The sequence below is a fragment of the Pleurodeles waltl genome, chromosome 3_1 (genome assembly GCF_031143425.1).
Source record: "Pleurodeles waltl isolate 20211129_DDA chromosome 3_1, aPleWal1.hap1.20221129, whole genome shotgun sequence".
NCBI lineage: Eukaryota > Metazoa > Chordata > Amphibia > Caudata > Salamandridae > Pleurodeles > Pleurodeles waltl.
The window spans coordinates 636,549,624-636,568,061 of record NC_090440.1 but is presented as its reverse complement, the minus strand read 5'-3'; the positions used below and the strand labels follow the sequence as shown (position 1 = coordinate 636,568,061).

The following is an 18,438-nucleotide window of genomic DNA, read 5'->3' as shown; positions in this document are numbered from 1 at the left end:
GTCTTTCCATGCCTACAGAGCTCATCCACTACAATGAGGAAAAACTAATTTAGCTATTTTTCCCTCACCGGGGCTTATAAAACATATTTTATAAAGTCCCTGCTTATAGTTACACTGCACCCAGCCCTGGAGGCACTTAGACCATACCTTAGAGGTGATTTAAATGCACAAATAAGGTAGCTTAGGACTTACAAGTACTTTTAATTCTAAAGTCGAATTTGGGGTTAACATTAACTTAAAAGCAGCCAGCAAGGCAGGCATAACTTTAAAATGACTCTGGGCACAACAGCAGAGCACCTATGGGTGCACTACCTGTGCGGGTCTCCCAAAACCTACATGCCCTACCATATACTAGGGACTTATAGGTAGATTGATACAGTAAATTATATTTAGCCTAGTTTGCATAGTCCATTGTACACAGAACACTGGCCTGGGACTGGTTGCAGCATCCAGGGCACAGTCAGATTCAGTAACTATCAGTATCAGTCAAGACGTTTGGGGGTGACCAGGGCAATAAGCATTTGAAATGGAATGAGTCTCATGTTAGCTTAGGTTAGAGCTATTAGGGTTGTAAATTCCTAACTTGACTTTTCTTGCCACATTAATTGAAAATAAAAAGTAAAATATTAGTTGACATAAGCGAGCCGATTCATAGTGTTAGGACCGCCATGAGCATGAACGCAAAGGAGACACACAAAAGGGAAAACAACTGTTGCTTGCAGTCAAACATATCAGCAATGGTGCAATTATCCACGTAACAAGGTCAGTCTAAGGCAGTAAAAAAACATCCTCAAGGAGGGTCAAATGTAAAGCATTTACCAATGAAAGCCCACGAACGACTGAAAGTGATGGGCATGCGGTGGGTGTGGTTGAAAACCCACAAAACTTACAACAGGTCAAAGCGCTTGTGCGCTTGACCTAAAAAGGTGGACTTTCCTATATGTCATTCTCAAGCCAATTCCCAAGATGGCACCCCCTGAAACAGAGGCCCCCATTTGGTGCATGATCCACACAAGACTCTCCCAGAATCTCCCACAAAATGATATGAATCACACACCCCTCTGGGAGGAATATTGTCTAGGACACAATGATTTGTAGTTGCACCAGACTCCCCGGTCACACACTTCGACGCATGTCCACTCTCTCATATGAGGCCAGGTAGAGTACAAATCAGGTTTCACCCCCACCTCCAAGGGATGTAATCAATGAACAGAGCACCACACAGAATGAGCATGGAGCTGAGGCTCACACAAGAGAAATGTGACATACTTGATAATAGCTGCCCTGCTGGGTCCCTTACCTGGTGAGCCTGCTCACACCAACAAAATGTCTCAGTGTGAAATAGTCCCCATGATGAAGCACCACTCAACTTAAGTGTGGGCAGTCCTTGGCAAGCTCCGCACCAGGCAATTCCAGCATCCTGACACAATATTTAGGCCACGCTAACGCCATTGCTGCCAGGTGAACACCAGAATATGATGTGGGCACAGCAGAGGACACCGCTTTCCAGATATTACTAGCCCTGGATGTAAGTCCCTCCCTGGAGGTCTTTGATGTCCCACAGCTCTCCACAGAGAATAGGGGCATGCCAACCTGCCTTTGGAGAGTTGCCCTTGTGATGCTACAAAGCAGCAGGCAATCAGCCCCAAGTCAATCTCTAAGCAGGAAGGGGAGCATGGATCTCCTCCTTGCACAGTAATCCTTCAGGTTACTCGCCTTCCAGATGTTGAGTACCCATAGTTATACTAGATGGTAAATTTGGGGGTAGTTCAAATGATTATCCTTTGAACCTTAGATGTCTCCCCCTAAATGTCCTCTGTGTCTACCATGAGGCTCTGGAATGTAGATCTTTCTCTTTAGTGAGGCCATGCCCTGGCTTTTGGAGGCCAAGTGTCAAAAACCTCACCCCCAATCTATCTATCAAGGTCCCAAATGGCAGGGACATTTTATTCAGAATGCCTGAGTGTTATAGAGGTCACAGATGTGCTCTATCCGTGTCCCGTAGAATGAAGGCTAATTTAAATTGCACCAGAACCATTTTGGCATCTAGAAATGCCCACTTCCTAGAAGTGGCATTTCTAGGGCATCAATGACAAAACCAGCATTACCATCAGAAGGAGTTCGTCATTCTGAATTCAACAATATTAAACAAGATAAGGCTGCTCCCCTGCAATCCACTATTACAGCCAGACTTATTAAGACTCATTCTCCCATGTTACCCTATGGGCAGAGCAGCTCTCATAGGTAGTGCAATCACACATGGGTATTCGGCACTCCCTAGTGCACATATGCCCTGGTGCACACCCCACCGGGGCATGTGGGACACTTTTGTTAAAGGCACCACAAAGGTGCAAGTGGCCAATACGGGCCTGTTCTATCAGGCTCAGTCCCTATTTTAAGGCAAATGGTATACCCTGGCAAGTGATGCTAGCTCCAGTACCTATATAGAAAAACCACTGGGTGCAAGTTGGACACCCAGGCGAGTGATGGAACGATGGCACCAACACTCCCGCACTGTGCTTCAAGTGCGGAGGTGTCCTGGACCGGTCGGCCCTTTGCAAGAACCAGCAACAAGATGTTAGAGAAAGGTGAAAAAATTGTGGAACCACTACCTCAGTGTGTCAAGTCGGATAGGCTTAGGCTCCATCTACATGATGTTTCGCCTGAGTATTTGAATGGGCTAAATTTGTATGCACTCATGAAAAAGACTGTTTGTATTACACTTTTTACCATGTGATGAAGCTTATACTCAATACAACATCACTGAGTTAGTTATGGTAGCAAGCCAATGATCATGACTAAAGGCGTATCCCGTTTATTATGATGTGTTATGATAAATGCAATAGGCCTGACATATTTATTGTGAAAAGCATGTGTGAATGTCAACAGGCATTTAATTGTAAACTGTTCTTTCTCTATATTGGAGCCGACTGATAGGTACTTGGCATCTCACTGATTAAGGTGGTAGGTTTTGGTTGTTTTGGTGTTAGCCCATGTGACAAACTGTAAATGGAGATTAGTTTGCTCTGTTAAACTCCTTGCTAAGAAAGTATTTTGCTAAGCCAACTGTAATTTTGGATACCTTTCTGATTTTATGACTGTGGTGGTCATTACGAATTCGGTGGATGGAAAAGCCCATCTGCCGAAGTTGCGACTGGTAAGTTGCCACCAGTGCAGCCGCCTCCCCGCTGACCCCATTACAAGTTTCCCACTGGGTCAGCAGGAGGAAACAGAGTTTCTGCCTGCTGGCCCAGCGGGAAACGGCCTACAGCATTGTCTTCAGCTCATAATAGAGCCAGCGGCAATGCTGTAGTGCCTACGGTGCACCAGCACCAGCACCCGTAGTACTGTTCATTGTCTGCAAAGCAGACAGTGAACATTGTGACAGGGCTGGCCATAGGGTCCCTGCACTGCCCATGCCAAGTACATGGGCAGTGCAGGAGCCCTCCTGGAGCCGCCAGCCGTTGGTGGAGAAGTAAGTTGTTATCCCCAAGGAAGCACTATTTGCAGTGCTGCCCTGGAGGATTAGGACCACAAGCAGCGCCAGACCAACGTTAAGTTGTAATTTGGCGGGGCTGGTAGTCTGACCGTGGTGCTACTGCCGCGGTCTTGATGTGGGGATCGGACTGCCACATTGGCGGCAGTCCGACTGCCACCGCGACCCTGGGGGTCATTGTACCACCCGGGTCATAATGAGGGCCTGTGTGTCTCATAGCTGCCTTATGGAAAATAGCTGCCTACACTCAAACCTGTAGGCCTACATTGGTTATGGTGGCAAGAGATAGGCCTGATTGGTGCATTGGAAAACTCTAGGTCTGATGCTATAGATCTGGTTAGCTTATGAATCCTTTGGAGAAACACAGTTGGTCTAGCTTACTAACTGTGAAATGCAGGTGTTAAAGCCAATAAGCCTCTAACAGTTGGTTATTATCACATTGTTTTACAGGCTACAGTTTTTGGTGTTGGCCTCACAGTCTGTCAAGTCATCTGGGGTTTTATTGTGATGATTCTTGTAAGGCCCTATTGAGAATGGCTGCATGTTGTTTTGCAAGCTGTAATTGTATCTGTATTTGTAATTTTATAATTGTATGCATGATGGTTGCTAGTTTATATGCATTTGATTAGGTCATTGTTTTGGTAAGATGTGAAGTCAATGGTAAAGAGTAAAGGCTACAATACTCCACTGTGAAAAGTTGTGCCAGATTTCATAGCATTGATATGTTCATCATGAAACATTATAAGAAAAGCATTAGGCATAACTCACTTATTGTGAAATGTCTGTTAAAGACAACAGGTTTTTAGGGGTGGCTTCTCATTACACTGTTTTAAAGGAAGGCACATGGTATTTGCTTACATGGATTTTCACAGATAACCGTTGTAGGCAAGGGTTTTGGGGATTCACCCAAATAAACCATAACAATCAAAGATATGCACTACATTAATACTCCTCAGGCTGTCTTTGGAGAGATAGTATTTTGCTTTGCCAACTATAATTTCGTATATATCTGCAGTTTTATAACTGATGGTGGATGGTTTTCTTGTAGAAAGCTTACGCTACGTACAGTAGGTGTGAGTTGGATATGGTGGCATATCAATGATAATGGATTTAGACCTGATTGTTTATTATCAAAATTAATGATAAAGGCAGTAGACTCAGCATATTGATTGTGTAAAGCATATGTTAAAATCAATGGACATTTAAGGGTGGAATGCTATTACTCTGAATTAATGCCAACAGATAGGGTTTCATTACATTAAATCTCATTGGTTACCTTAGTAGGTGAGGATTTTGGTGTTGGTGGATTACTATTACTCTCAGTTAAAGCCTACAGTTTTTCATGACCTGGAATCTCTCCGATTATCTTAGCAGGTGAGACTTTTGGTGCTGGCTACCCTTTCTGGCAAACCAAGGGTAGAGACGATTTGCACTGTGAGAATCCCTGTTAGGAGAGATAGCATTTTGCTTTGCCAACTATAATTGTTTTTACATTTGCAAGTTTATGACTTTATGCCTGACGATTGCCTTGAGCAAAAGCTTACACCTAATAGGGTAGGCTTGAGGTGATTATGGTGACAAGCCAATGATAAGATTAATTGGAGTGCCAGATGCCATAGATTTATCCGGTTTATTAGGAAAATGTATTATGAAGGCAAAAGGACTTACATGTTTATTGTGAAAACATGTTGCACATCCAATAGGCTTGGAATATCGTCACATTATGTTATGGGCATAGAAAGTTATTTTGTTACATGTAATCTAACATATTACGATAGTAGGCAAAGGTTTTAGTGTTGGTCACACACTCTGACAAACCCTGGGAGTAGACATTTACTCTGATGATTCTTTTTAGGCCCTATGGAGAGGAGTTGAATATTGTTTACCACTTGTACTTTTCTATATATTTGTATTTTATAACTGTAAGCATGATGGTTGCTAGAATATGCACACTTCAGTAAACGTGCGATGCCATTGTTCAAGATTAGTTGGCCTTATCGGTTCACTGGGAAACGTTATGTCAGATTCTTTAGGTGTGATCTGTTTATAAGGAATAGTTATGGCAAAGACAGTAGGCTTTATTTATTTATTGTGAAAAACTTCTGTTAAAGGCAATAGTTTTTAAGGGTGATTGTTATTATACTGTGCTAAAGCCTGTGGACAGGTATTTTGTTACATTATCCCACAGATGACCTTAGTAGGCAAGGATTTTGGTGATGGTGGTCCATCCAAACAAGCCAGGGGAATAGACAATTTGCAGTATGGTAATCCTTAGTATGAATATTTATATTGTTTTACAATTGGCATTTTGTACACGTTTGCACTTTTATGAAGGTTTACATGAAGGCTGCCTAGTGTGAACGCTTATAATAAACATAGGAGGTCTGAGTTGGCTATGGTGACAAGCCAATGATAACAGGTTACTAGGAAGAAATATTTCAGATGCCATAGGTCTCATCTGTTTATTATAAAAAGCTTGATGGGTGACTTGTAAAAACGTTTTCACATTAGCCAGCACATGAAGTGAGCACATTAGCGAGCATGTGAATGCTAGAGTCCCAGATCAATAGATTGACTTTGTCATGCTATTTTTTGCTATGTAAGATCAGGAATCTGTGTCAGTACACTCCAGTGGTGTTACACAAAACAGTAATAACATCATTAGTTCTATCTAAATTAGATTATTGCAGTGCCTCATATTTAGGTATTTACCAGCGATCACTGAAAAAATGTACAGTGTCTTCAGAGTGCAGCAGCCAGGCTTTTATTGAAGATTCCCAAGTTGCAATCTGTATCAAGAACTTTGAAGCAGCTTCACTGTTTATCAGTGAGGGACAGAATTAAGTTCAAGGCACTTTGCCTTGCTCAGAAGTCCCTTTACAGCACCGCCCCAGATTATTTGAAAGGAAAGTTCACTTGGTATCAGCCCAGAAGATTGCTAAGCTCTTCTGGTTCCAGATCATTTAAAGTACAAAAGTTCAAGAGGCTGTAAAGGGGCAGCAGAAGCTTTTTCTATATCACAGCACAAACTTAGAACAGGTTACTTTTTTAGTTGCGAACCCAGGCTAGCTACTTAAATTTTAGGAAACAACTTAGGACCTGGTTGTTCTCTGGGAGTTACTGTTAGACAGCAGATTTTTTTCTAGGTTTTCTGTAAGTGGTGAGTCTGACCCTCAGCGCAATGACACCAATGGCATTTGTTTTCTGTATAAAATGATCAAATATCAAAATAAAGTAAAAATCTGAAACATTGTAAAGTCACTGAAAAATACAACAAGAGTCTCAAAAAATGTTGCATTGCTAGCGGTCATGGTGTAATTCCAATTTGTGGAATGGAGTCCATTTAATTTGTTAATTAATGAATTAAAAATAAATTCCACCATTTAATGGTGTTAACTAACCTAAAATGTTTATCAAAGCGAATGGTATCACAAATAAGTAAACATTCAGAAGATGTCAGGATGTAGCACCATGTTTACATTTGTCACAGAATTTTTTTATTTTTTTCAAGAATATACAAGCTACCATTCTTGATAAAAGAGATTACAGATCAGTGAGGGAAAATGTTAGAAACTGGGCCTTTAGTTGGCAAAGGTATGCACCCTGTCTGAGTAGGGACTACAATCCTAGTCAGCGTAAGTCAAATCACAACCTAAATTATCCTGTGCTCACCCTTGGGTAGCTTGGCACAGAGCCAGAGGGGCTTATCTTAGAAGGCAATGCGTGAAATATTTGTGCAATACCTCATACAGTAACACAGTGAAAACACCACAAAAGTACTCCACACCAGTTTAGAAAAAAGATAATATTATCTGAATAAGATAAGACCAAAGTGACAAAAACTCAATGTGTACAAGTCAAGATATACATTTTTAAAGGTTTAGATGAGTCTCAATACTTAAGAATCAATGATTGTATCCTTTTAACACACAGTACCTCGAGTGCATCAAAAAAAATGACTTACAAGTAAGTTTAACATGCCAATTGGTTATGAGCCAATGTCACCATGTTTTGAGAAGAGAGCACATGCACTTTAGCACTGGTTTGCAGTGATAAAGTGCTCAGAGACCTAAAGCAAAGAGCGAGGTCAGAAAAAGAGGAAGAGGAAGGCAAAAAGTTTGAGGTGACCCTTCAGAGAGAGACATTTCCCAACAGAAACATGCCCAGTCTTGAATGAGGGATGAAAGAGAAGTATTACTATATCCTGGGCTCATCTATGACATTCTGGTCTTTGCACATCAACCACCACCCTGTGACCTCAACATGAATTGATCTCTACAGGATTTACTGATCAATCCTGACTCGGTAGCAGCAAGAAGCCACTTTAGGGAACCTTAAGGTGAGGGCTATCTAATGTAGATCCAATGTGTTTTTTCAAGACAATAGTTAATTTGACAACTCAGCATGGATTAATCACCCCTTATGATGCGCACACCTATGTTCTGTACTGCAGCACCATTCCCATTTAACCATGCATTGTGTGATACTTGGTTAGACTTCCTTTAAAGAGGGCCTCTCACTTTTCTACAACCCTCCCCAAAAACTCAGTTAATTATTGCATCCGCACTACTTCCCCTGGACACTTACAGTTTGCCCTCCAGTGAGCTGTAGGTGGATGCTCTTCAGGCAGGTCTCGCTGTCAGTCAGACCACACTTGCGCAGTTCTCCTAAGATGGTGAATTTGTTGTCACCAGATGTCTAAAAAAAGAGATACAACCAGCACATTTATATTACGACTTAAATGATATGAGTTAAGTAAATACGTATGTGCAATTTTTATATTGACTGCCTTCTCAGTAGTTGGACATCCACCCAGAGGATGGGGCACTTGTTTGGGTAAAGTCATGATATATCTGTAGTCTACACATAATAATAACTAATGAGTCAATAGTTAAAAATTTAGACTGTGAAAATTCGCTTGCAGGCATTTATTTTAAGATGAATGGTGTGACGTAAAAAGCAAAATACATTCATATGATCCTTGTGTTTACAGCCATGAATTTCACTGAAATGAAGACTCATAGTTACCAGTTGTTTAAAAATACACAGAATAGGCTTTGGTTCATCCCATAGGAGTACTTTCCTTTTACCTCATGCTTTTTTGTGATTCATTCCAACACTAATGGTGTGCTTGTATTGTAATGCATGAGGTACTAGTTTACATTTCAAAAGTACATTGAACTGTCACACCTCAATTTTTTAGCTCAGAAATGCATTTACATCGAAATTCATCATTTTTTGTTTTGTTTTAAATTGCTTCAGTCTTTTTAATGTATTAGTCAGGACTCAAAATCCAAGATAGAATATTAGCTTTTCCACGGCTTGTTCCTCTTGAAGACAGCTCAGGAGGAGGTCTTTACCCATCTTGGGCCAGATTCACAAATGTAACTTACATTTTGTGTAATTTACACTTTTGAATATGTTTACTATTTTTTGGCTATTCACAAAATCCAAGTGTGTAACTTTACTCCAAAAGTGTAACAAACATGTCTCCATCACATTGAGGGGCATGGGGCCTACACACACTTTAGTAATGTACACTATTAAGTAAGTTTATTGCTTTCTTTTGCTATTCACAAAATCTAACTGTGAATTTACTCCAAAAGTGTAATTTGCACTCAGATTTTGGGATTTTCAAAAAAGTTACTCAAAGATGCAAATTATTTAAAGTGTATTGCCTCAGGATCTTTAACTTGGTAAAGAAATGTAAGTTACACTTTCAGAGTAATTTTATACTCTGATGTTGTGAATAGTCAAAAAGTAGAAAACTTACTTAAAAGTGTAAATTACTTAAATGTGTCAGTTACCTTTGTGAATCATGCCCTTTGTTTTCAGGGATACATCAAAGCACTGCTTATTCATTGACTGCCATTTCAGGGCACATTCATTCTTATTCCATTCTAAGCCCTTGCTCTGTTCATTCTTTAGCCCTGGAATTGGTCCCACAACACTGTATGTTCCACTGGTCCCCACTGTTCCTTTACTTATCTCTATAGTAGTTCTACATTTCCTCCTAGAGCAATTTTTCATTTCCATATTCAAGTTTTCTGTCATTTTTACATACTGGTTATATTAAAGGCCAACTACAACCTTACCTACCAAGTACACCGACCACCATAACCCTTGGCCCAAGGTGAAGAACAGCACTGCAAAGACCACTAATTGAATATAAAACAATTAATAAACTGTATTGGAACATGGATTTGATGAGTATCAGCAAAGCTGCTGAGATGAGGGAGTTCCAGAAACAATGAGACTGCCAGGGAAAATTTACTATTCGAATATTTAGCTTTTCTGTACTTTGGACTCACCAACCGAAGAATGCACCATTTCTTGATAAGCCTAACGTCATCTACAATCCAACACTGCTGTGCCTAAAATCCAAGTTTTCAAAAGGACAGATGCCTTTTGACCAAAACAAACCAACTTAAAAAGAATAACAAAGTGTAGCAAAGCCAGTGAAAACTAGATTGAGCCAATGAAATTAAATCTCTACCCTCCTATCACCAATAATGGTGCTAAATAAAACTGATTTTAAAGATGCAATAGCAGATAGAGGAAAACCCATAAGAAAGGCATTTTCACAATCCAGGCTAGAATTTAACAACATCTGGAATGGTAGGTGGAGAGCTAAAAATCAAAAGCAGAAATAGAACGTTTTATTTGATGAAAGAAAATAATTTTGTGCACTTACAAATCAATGAATCTGTGATATTCAAATAAGGTAATCACAAATGTGGTAATGTTAAAATGTAAATTATTAAGGAATCACTCTATTTTTCATAATGTATCTATGTATGTATGTAGGTAACTATGTATATAGAGGTGATAGTAGTAGTAGTACATGTGATTAATAATCAACACATAGGGGGTCATTACAACCCTGGCGGATGGTGTTAAAGTGGCAGTAAGACCGCCAACAGGCTGGCGGTCTTTTTTTGAGGATTATGACATGGTCATCCGCCGCTTCTCCATTCCGCCCGCCAGTGCGGAGACAACCGCTGGGCTGGAGACCTGGGTCTCCAGCCCGGCAGCCGTGACAATACCGCCACCGGTATTTTGACCCGGCTTACCGCCGTGGATTTCCAGCGGTAGGAACCACCATGAAATCCATGGCGGTAAGCACTATCAGTTCCAGGGAATTCCTTCCCTGGCACTGATAGGGGTCTCCCCCATCCCCCACCCCCACCCCGACTGCCTCCCCTACACCCCCCACCACTCCTGCCACCCCCCAAAGGTGGCAGGACCCCCCTACCCACCCCAAACCCGACATTACCTTACACATACACACCCAACACGCATGCAGGCACCACCAACACACATACATGCACACACACTGACATACATGCCTACATCCACACACACAGTCAGACACGCACACCTACATTCAAACATACATGCACACATCCATACAGACATACCCACAGACATACACGCACTCATTCCCAAAACACGCAACACCCCGCAAGCATACACGCACTCACACACACCCTCTACATACACCCACGCACACCCCCATGCACCCACACAACACCCCCCCATACCCCTCCCCTAACGGATGATCGACTTACTTGTTCCGTCGATCCTCCGGGAGGGGACGGGAGCCATGGGGGCAGCTCCGCCGACACCACACCGCCAACAGAACACCGCCACGGCGAATCACAGGACGTGATTCGCTGGGCGGTGTTCTTTTGCCATGGCGGTGAAGGTGGAGCAACCTCCACTTCCCCGCCGCCCGTCACTATTGCTGTTGGCGGCTCTACGTCGTTTTTCCGACAGCCAACAGTCATAATACGCCGAGTGGAAAACCGCCACCACTGGCGGTCTTCAGCATGGCGGTCCCTCGGTGGTCTTGTAAAAAGACCACTGAGGTTGCAATGACCCCCATAGTTCACATAAATCATTACACACTCCAAAAATAAACAAAGGATATAATAAACAGAATGTTGTAATAAAAAGCAGCATGTTATAATTCTAAATGCTTCCTGCAACGAATAGTACCTGATAAAAATTGACTCACAAAAAAACATAAACTAAAGGAGTTTCCCATTGTTGTAAATAAAATAAGGCTGTTATGCACTTTGTAACCCCAAAAGGGCTCAAAAGGGGCATTGCAAGGTCACACAAACAACTCTGTCACAAAATAAAATAAAATGCTAAATGTTATGTGGGAAAAGGTCCTCACAGGTGCAAGGTACAGCATATGAGGGTTTGCTTAGAGAAAGTTAACAAATCACCAATTGAGCCCAATATAAATTTGGACATTTGCCATTTATTATAACTCGAAGTAACTTCCGTTAGATAAGGCTCCATGCCTGGAGTTGCCTTAAGCAATTTCTGACAAGAGATTTCTTAAGTTCCTCATGTTCCCTCGTCATACTAAACAAACAGGCATATTCTTTCTTCGCCTAAGACACCTCCTTGCTGGTAAAATTCCAGGCTTTAAAAAATAAATCTAACCTGCCCAGATCTTGACTTAATTCGTTTATGTCAAGGAAGCTCACGTGGGTACGTCAAGGACTCTTAAGAGACTTATCCAGCCTTAAGCAAGGGAAAAGAACTTCACAATTAAATGCCGTAACTGGATTACACCACACTGAAAGTCATAACAAAGTTAAGCTAGTCTGATCTTACCCTCCAGATACCTCAGGTCAAGTTCCCCATACAAAACTGATTGGATGTGCTGGGAAGAAGTCCAAATAATCTCTCACAGATGAGGTTTTACATTATCTGCAAGGAGGTAGCATCTGCATGTTCCTCATAGCTCGGCTCCTGTTTGGTCGATCTCCATCATACATTTTGTAGGCGTATTACCCAGTTTGGAAGCAAACTTGAATAGTCCTCCCACAGATTGTGCAAACTGTAATTTGTGTGTTTGCATTAAAGGGGCCTAGAAGCCCATGTCATTGAAGATAATATCCAACAAAAGATGATAGCTAAATTAAAGCACTTACATTACCTAAGTTTACACCATTAATAAAAAAATAAATTCTGGTAGGAGCATTTATAGGATCAACAGACATTACGTGATATTCATAAATTAGTTTTTAAGTCACATTTTTCCATAAAGGACTCATACTTTTCCAGCAATCCTTGAAGGCCAATTGCGGTATGTGCCATAATTTGACATTGTTCACGTAGAAAAGGACAGGTACATCCCTAGTACTCACTTTAGGGACATCCTGATTAAACACATTTTAGAAACTCTCCAGACCATTTTTGTATAAGATAATTAAAATTGTGACCATTGCACAGCCTTGCCCTAATCCCCTAGATAAGCCAAAAGAGTTAGTTCAATCCCCATTAAGGTGTACCTGATTTTAGCAGATAAATCAGTGAGTAGAGGGCAAATGAAGTTTATTATCCATGTTCTGGTGGCCATTTCAGCCAGGATTCACAGCGTGTCCTTATTTACACAATCAAAGGTGAAACACAGATCAAAAGGCCAGGTGGACACAGCCCTTTGCTGGTACAGTATAATTACTAATCAAATGTTTCAGATTAATGCACTGTCTATTGTGTCTAACCCACTCCTCAATCCATACTGAGTTGCCATAAAGATATCATTGGTAGTTACATGAGATGAACGGTTTTCCTTGTATGGTTCTGCCTGCCGCTTTACAGAATCTGCTAAACAAATTGGTCTGTAGCAGCGTAGATTGCTGTAATTACCCTTTTTGAAAACAAGGATGGTGATTAATTAAGATCAGGATTTGAGAAGTAACAGCTTTACTTACTGCAGTCACTACCTTCTTTAAACAGGATCCTATAACTTAACTCTGTGTTTAAAGAGCTCACTGTCTGATCCTGGGGACTCAGACCAAGGGCAAGCTATATTTTATTTTATAATAGTGCCCAATCTAAATGCTAGGCTGGTATCAGACAGCAATGTACGTGGGTCAGAAAGACTGATTAATGGAGTTATAAATAAACATAAAATGAGATACCTAGACACAAGAAGAAATGAAAGCATCTAGTTGAACAGGGCTGTCCGCAAAAAGCAGGCTATTGACTGCCAAAATAAATGTTGGTCATTAGCGTGACTAGCTACATGAAGAACTTTCCATGCTTCAGCACAAATACCATGTTTATCTAAATGTCTTAGCCTCTAAACCTCATTTAACCCCTTCGCTGCCACGCCTTTTCCCCCTCAGGTGCCAGGTTTTTTTTTTGGCTATTTGAGGCAGTTCAAACTAAGGCCTATATCTATACTTTTTTAGCACCACATTTGCTTCATTTTTGTATGCAAAAGCGGTGCAAATGTACCAAATACAATTTTATTTTATACGTTTGCATCACTTTTGCTTCAAAAAGCGGCACAAATGCAGTGCTTAAAAGTATAAATATGGGCCTTAGGCCCTCATAACATTTTGTCCACATAAGCTACCCACACCAAATTTGTGTCCTTTTTTTCCATCAACCTAGGAATTCTAGAGGTACCCAGAGTTTGTGGGTTTCTCTGAAGGAGACCAAGATATTAGCCGAAATATTGCAAACATTTAGTTTTTTTTTTTTTTAAATGGGAAAGAAAGACTGCAGAAGAAGGCTTGTGGTTTTTTCCCTAAAAATAGCACCAACAAGGGCTTGCTGTGCTACAATCACCATCTTCCCAGCTTTCAGGAACAGGCAGACTTGAATCAGAAAACTACATTTTTCAACACAATTTTGGCATTTTACTGGGACATGCCCCATTTTTTGCTATTTTTTGTGTTTTTAGCCTCCTTCCAGTTAGTGACAGAAATAGGTATTAAACCAATGCTGGATCCCGGAAGGCTAAACCTTTCTGAAAAGTAGACAACATTCTGAATTCATCAAGGGGTCATTTGTGTAGATCCTATAAGGGTTTCCTACAGAAAATAACAGCTGAAATAAAAACAAAATTGAAATTGAGATGAAAAAACCCAGCTATCTGTCTCCACGTATTACTCTGCAACTCTTTCTTGCGATGTCAGATTTTTTTAAAGCAATATACCATTAAGTCTGCTGAACTCTTCTGGTTGCGGGATATATAGGGCTTGTAGGTTCATCAAGAACCCTAGCTACCCAGGGCCAATAAATGAGCTGCACCTTGCAATGGGTTTTCATTCAATACCCGCTATAAAGCAATTCATTTGCTGAAATATAAAGAGTGAAAAATAGGTATCAAGAAAACCTTTGCATTTCCAAAATAGGCACAAGATAAGGTTTTGAGAAGCAGTGGTCATTTGCACATCTCTGAATTACAAGGTCCCCATATTAACATGTGAATTAAAGTGCATTTCTCAGATAGACGTCTTTTTTACACACTGTCTTACATTTGGAAGGAAAAAATGTTGAGAAATACAAGGAGCAATAACAGTTCTTTTATTCTGTTTTCCTCCAAGTCTCCAGATAAAAATAGTACCTCACTTGTGTGGGTAGGCCTAGTGCCTGTGACAGGAAACGCAACATGGACACATCACATTTTTACATTCAAATCTGACATGTTTTTTGCATAGTGCCTAGCTGTGGATTTGGCCCCTAGCTCAGCCAGCACCTAGGGAAACTTATCAAACCTGTGCATTTCTTAAAACTAGACACCAAGGGGAATCCAAGATGGGGTGACTTGTGGGGCTCGCATCAGGGTCTGTTACCCAGAATCCTTTGCAAACCTCAATATTTGGCAAAACAAAACACTTTTCCCTCACATTTTGGTGACAGAAAGTTCTGGAATCTGAGAGGAGCCACAAATTTCCTTCCACCCAGTGTTTCCCCATGTCTCCCAATAAAAATGGTACTTCACTTGTGTGGGTAGGCCTAGTGCTTGCGACAGGAAATGCCACAAAACACAACAAGGACACATCACATTTTCCCAAAGAAAACAGACCTGTTTTTTGCAAAGTGCCTAGCTGTGGATTTGGCCCCTAGCTCAGCCAGCACCTAGGGAAACTTACCAAACCTTTGCATTTTTTAAAACTATACACTTACTCAGAATCCTTTGTAAACCTCAAACTTTGGCAAGAAAACACTTTTTACTCATATTTCGGAGACAGAAAGTTCTCAAATCTGAGAGGGGCCACAAGTTTCCTTCCACCCTCATTACCCCAAGTCTCCCGATAAAAATGGTACCTCACTTGTGTGGGTAGGTCTACGGTCCGTGATAGTAAATGCCCCAAAACAAGGAGACACATCACATTTTCTCAAAGAAAACAGACCTGTTTTTTGCAAAGTGCCTAGCTGTGGATTTTGGCCCTAGCTCATCCGGCACCTAGGAAAACCTAGCAAACTGGGATATTTCTGAAAACTAGACACCCAGGGAAACCCAGGATGGGGTAACTTGTGGTGCTCTCACCAGGTTCTATTACCTAGAATCCTTAGCAATCCTCAAAATTTGGCAAAAAACACTTTTTCCTCACATTTCGGTGCTTCAAAGTTCTGGAATCTGAGGGGAGCCACAAACTTCCTTCTACCCACTGTTCCCCCAGGTCTTCCGATAAAAATGGTACCTCACTTGTGTGGGTAGGCCTAGTGCCCACAACAGGAAATGCCCCAAAACACAAATACAAAACTACCTGTTTTTGTGTGTGGGGGGGGTACCTGCGTTTTTGGTCCTGGGCTTAGCAGCCATCTAGGGAAACCAACCAAACCCAAACATTTTTGAAAACTAGACACATGAGGGAATCCAGGGAGGTGTGACTTGCATGGATTCGCTAGTGTTTTCTTACCTGGAATCCTCAGCAAACTTCAAATTTAGCTAAAACATTTTATTTTTCCCACATTTCTGTGTGGGATCACCGCACCTGCACAAATTTTCTACCGCCTCTCAGTCTCCAGGTAAAAATGATATATCACTTGTGTAGGTGGGCCAAGTGCCTGGGACAGGGAAGAGCCAAAAACATGGAAAACATGTGGGGGAACCAAAGCGGGTCCAAAAGGGCAGTTGAAAAAAATTAATTTTTAGGCTGACAAGTGGGGCAGATTTTTTATCAGTATAGATGCGACAATGTTGGGCGGTAGGAATTTTGTGGATTCCTGCAGATTCCAGAAGGTTCCATCACAAAAATGTGGGAAAAATGTGTGATTTCCAAAAAATGTGCAGGTTTGCAGGACATTGTGGGTAAGTAAATGGTGCGGGGTGCATGTGAAGCACACCACCCTGGATTCACCTTGATGTTTATTTTACAGATGTTTCTCGGTCTTGTGGATTTTTCCACATGGTAGCGTCCCAATGTCCAAAAAGTGCAGCCCTCACCATTCCAAGTGGGCCGATTTTGAGAGTTAGACATGCTCTCACGGCCCCAAATGTAAACTCAAAACCCAAAATAATCAAATGTCCACTTGCCGTGGGATAAGATGTTTTAGAGTGCAGGGAAGAGCTAAAAGACTGTCACCCCCTTCAGTTGGGGTGGGGGCATAATCATGCCCATAATGGTAGGTAGCCACCACCGTACTATTTTTGGTTTTTATTCCCTGGCATCTAGTAGGCTTTCTGCCCCCCCCGGGGAAGTGGATCGAGGGTAATTGCCCCATCTACCCAGCAGAAGGCAGAACAACTTTGGCCCATTTATTTGGGGTGGGGGTATGGCCATACCCCCACACTCTTTTTTTGAAAAAAAAAATCTTCCCTGGTCTCCTGTGGACTTTCAGCCCTCCTTGGTGGCAGATGGGCCTCACAAAAATAGGGCAACAGTAATGTGCCCCCATCTAAAAAACATGAAAAAAAAAAATCCCTGGTGTCTAGCGGTTTCAGCCCCCCCCCCGGGGGCAGATCAGCCTAATTATAAAAGGCATAAAGATAATTTGCCCCACCGGGGAGCGGCCCTTGCCCTAGGGGCTGCTCCCCCTATGCTCAAATATAGCTTTGATGCATATCTCACCCCCTCCACATAATCGAAGGAGAAATACTAAAACATTTCTCTTCCGTGGGGGCAGCCTCTGATGAGGTCAGCGCGTGGATGCACGCTGACATCATCAAATGCCACGGGGGTTTGTGGGGATGGGGGTTGCCAGGAGAGGGGGTGCCAGGCCCTCTGGGGGAGAGCTAGTGCTTTCCCAGAGGGCCGGTAACAGGATGTAATGGTTATGTCCTGGGCTCCCGGGCAGTGCTGCGCAGGATGTAACTGTTACATCCAAGGCACCCGAGGGGTTAAACTTCTTGGCACTGTTTTAATTCCCAATACAACCTAAAGACAGCTCTTGAACACATGCTATTAAAGCGTTTCTAGGAGTGCTGGGCCTCTGAACAAATCTTCCTAGACCTCAATAAATGGTTAACAGAACTAAAATGAAATACATCCAAAATTGTCTTCTGGTTAAATATATTGGTGCAGGCCTTTTTAGTACAATTGTTTAAAAAAAAGTTAGTAATAGAACAGCACCAAGCCAGTGGAGTAGCAAGGTTACCATGGGCCCTAATGCAAGCAAAATAAGTGAGCACCTTCACTAAGGTGACCTTTAGGTCTGCTAGCTGCCCACAACACTCCTCGACCTCCTTCAACCTAGTCTGCATATGCCATATCAAAGCTCACTACCATTCCCATATACACTATTGTATTTCCAATTCCTGCACTGCTTTCTGCAAGTCAAAGGCGTAAACCTAAAAAACATTGCTAAAGTCAATAGGTTTGGACCTTGTGAGTTGCATGCACACAGAGACGTCATGTGCAGAGATCTTATACTGCTGCCCTCATATAGGCATATCCTTCATGCTGCACAGATATGGGTATATGGCTCACTCTGCATTCACAAAGGCACAGCTTTCAACCTGCAGACCACTTACCTTGCACTCAGAAAAGACAATGTTAATCCTTCTTTCACATGGGCCCACCCCTCACAATGCACTCAGAAAACAAGATGGCTAATCTGCACACACACAAGCACACTGCTCACAAAGAGATACACTGCTCAATAGGAAGAAGAAAAGTTGTGACAGATGATGACATAGGAGGCACAGGTTGAGTATTTGGAGCATCCATCCACGAGTG

At 41.8% G+C, this 18,438-nt stretch overlaps 1 protein-coding gene across 1 annotated transcript in view; it reads right to left on the bottom strand.

The window, feature by feature from the left end:
• LOC138284406 (mucin-2-like) overlaps positions 1-18,438 on the bottom strand; it is a 1,072,535-nt gene that overhangs the window by 828,893 nt on the left and 225,204 nt on the right. Inside the window, exon 11 of the mRNA XM_069223143.1 lies at positions 8,084-8,194. Coding sequence (XP_069079244.1) covers positions 8,084-8,194 — 111 coding nt within the window. The remainder of the gene's footprint in view (positions 1-8,083; positions 8,195-18,438) is intronic.